Genomic DNA, 2,220 nt, shown 5'->3' on the forward strand with positions numbered 1-2,220 from the left:
CACACCTTTTTTTCCTATTCTTCACAAGACCGTCACCTTTACACATTTCTCGAAAGCCTACAACTTAGCGGTGATCAATTCTATGCCTTCACACGGCATGTTGCAAGCAAGCACGCTGCAAGTAACAGGAAATGAGCGCTTTAATACATTTGTGTCTAAACACACGGTTCTCTTGTCACCACTTCCTCTTCAATGCAGACTGTAATGCATTGTAGCATCTTATAAGCATGTAACCTGTATTAACACAAAGAGCCTTTTATCAAAACATGTAAAGCTTGATGTAATGCCTCCAGTCGGAAAACAACATGTGCCACACACAAAACCCCTCATTCTTTATCAAGTTAGTTTTGAACAACACGACCCTCTTTAGTATCACATCTTAGAAGTGCATTTAGCATCCACTGTTAAGATCTTCAACAGGGGGTCCGGGGCCCCAAGGGAGCCCTCAGAGTTACTGCAGGGGGGCCACAAAATTTGTGTTCATTTTAAAAAGTTTTTTTTAAAAATACAAACGTCTCAACATATTAATAGCAAATATAAATCAGCCTCAACACGTTGATGATAGGCTTACTGGCCTATAGGTAAGGTAGTCTCTAATGTCGTCATTGACAGTGATCCCAAGGATTCACTGTGCCACATGTATGCTTAACATTATAACATAATTTATAAAATCATGCCATCCAATATTTTAATAGCTTAGTATTATATGCACTAAAAGGTATGTATAAAAGCTTTAGGCCGCCCACACATTATCGTAGGCCAAGTTCAATATGCAAGTCAGTTTTATAATATGTAGGGGGGTCCCTAATCGGTCTCTCTCTCGGTTAAGGGGTCCTTAGCTGAAAAAACGTAGAAGACATCTGATCTACTGTGTATTTAATTGGTAGATAACTTTTGTAGCGGTAGACAAAGTATCTAAATCTTTCATTTGAATAGTGATATCAAAAAAGCTTACACGAGTGCTATAGCTGATTGAAATGGAGCTAATGTGACCTTCCTAACCTACCCTTGGGTTGTTTATTCTTTAACAATACATCATTTTTTACAGGCTTAACATGTGTGTTGTATGTAAAATCACAGCACACAAAATCAAGTAGTATTATTATATACCTGTTAAATAAATGTAGTAAAAGAGCAATATTTCCCTCTGAATTAAGAAGCCTAGCACAAGCCTAGGAAAGAAACATTTACTGTGCAAAAGTACAAGCACCTAAAGGAAGAACTTAACTTGTACAGTATTTGAATAACCTGTTCACAAGCCTACCTGGAGCAAGACAATTTGGCAGGAGGACCAGCAAGATGGACAGACGCCACCTTGTCCGAAATGTGGCCATTACATTTAGACCCAGGACTCTGCCTATGGAAAACAGACACATAAACACACATACACACAGAAAATGTATCAACCATGGAGGATATTCTATGACGGATACATTCCTCAAATCCAAGCATTGTTGGGTTTTTTGACGCAGTAAATGTAGTGAGCTACTAACACGTGTATCAAAAAAGATCGAAACATGGGCTCCTGTAGATTCTGCAGTTTGAAATAGAATACTAGTTAGGCTACTGTAAAACAACTTAAGTTGAAATTCGACAGTCCGTCTGTCATACACACATTCTTGTTAGATGTACTCAAATGTAAATGAGCAATTAAAGATATATGTGATACGTATTAGCATATAAAAACACAGAGCAATCAGTGTAAGTGAAAGTAGACCAGGAGACGAATCTAACGTTAAATATTGTCTGTCAAGCTGTTTTGTTCTTCAACTATCATTATTGACTATAGCCCTACAATGTATCATTTAAATTGACTATACATTATTTACCTCATTATGAGACACACTGGAGCGTCTGTCGCGCATTCTGCAGCAATAAAAACACAGTTTACAAAGAAAGTTGAATGGTTCCGCGGTAGTTCGGTTTTTACCCGAAAGTACCGCCCATTTCTGGAATCACCAGTGACGCAAACACACTCGTGCGCGCACACACACATAGGCTACGCATCCATGTAGTACACAATCCCATAATTATCCCATAATAATGTGTAACTTCATTTCACAACAATATTAAATAGATCCCTGTAGTTTTCTGTACCCTATCAAACGTTTTGAGTACATTTTTAAAACATTATTATAATTGAATGTATTTTGTTAAATAAAGTTGTGGAAAAGAACAAATGGACTTACTCAACCAAAGACGTAGCTCTGGCCTATAGTA

The 2,220-nt window shown here is 37.6% G+C and overlaps 1 protein-coding gene across 2 annotated transcripts in view; it reads right to left on the bottom strand.

Annotated features, from left to right (window-relative positions):
* The window catches only part of il12rb2l (interleukin 12 receptor, beta 2a, like), a 9,876-nt gene extending 7,929 nt beyond the window's left edge, over positions 1-1,947 (bottom strand). The window contains exons 1-2 of one of the 2 annotated variants that reach the window (XM_034893101.1): positions 1,830-1,947; positions 1,265-1,357 (exon numbers count right to left, since the gene is read on the bottom strand). In XM_034893101.1, the coding sequence (XP_034748992.1) occupies positions 1,265-1,334 (70 nt within the window). In that variant the 5' untranslated portion in view covers positions 1,335-1,357; positions 1,830-1,947. Of the gene's footprint in view, positions 1-1,264; positions 1,358-1,829 lie in introns of those variants that run through there. The other variant, XM_034893102.1, reaches the window with a different exon arrangement.
* Positions 1,948-2,220: the final 273 nt, after the last annotated feature.

This window comes from Etheostoma cragini, chromosome 15 (genome assembly GCF_013103735.1).
Source record: "Etheostoma cragini isolate CJK2018 chromosome 15, CSU_Ecrag_1.0, whole genome shotgun sequence".
NCBI classification, from domain to species: Eukaryota; Metazoa; Chordata; class Actinopteri; order Perciformes; family Percidae; genus Etheostoma; species Etheostoma cragini.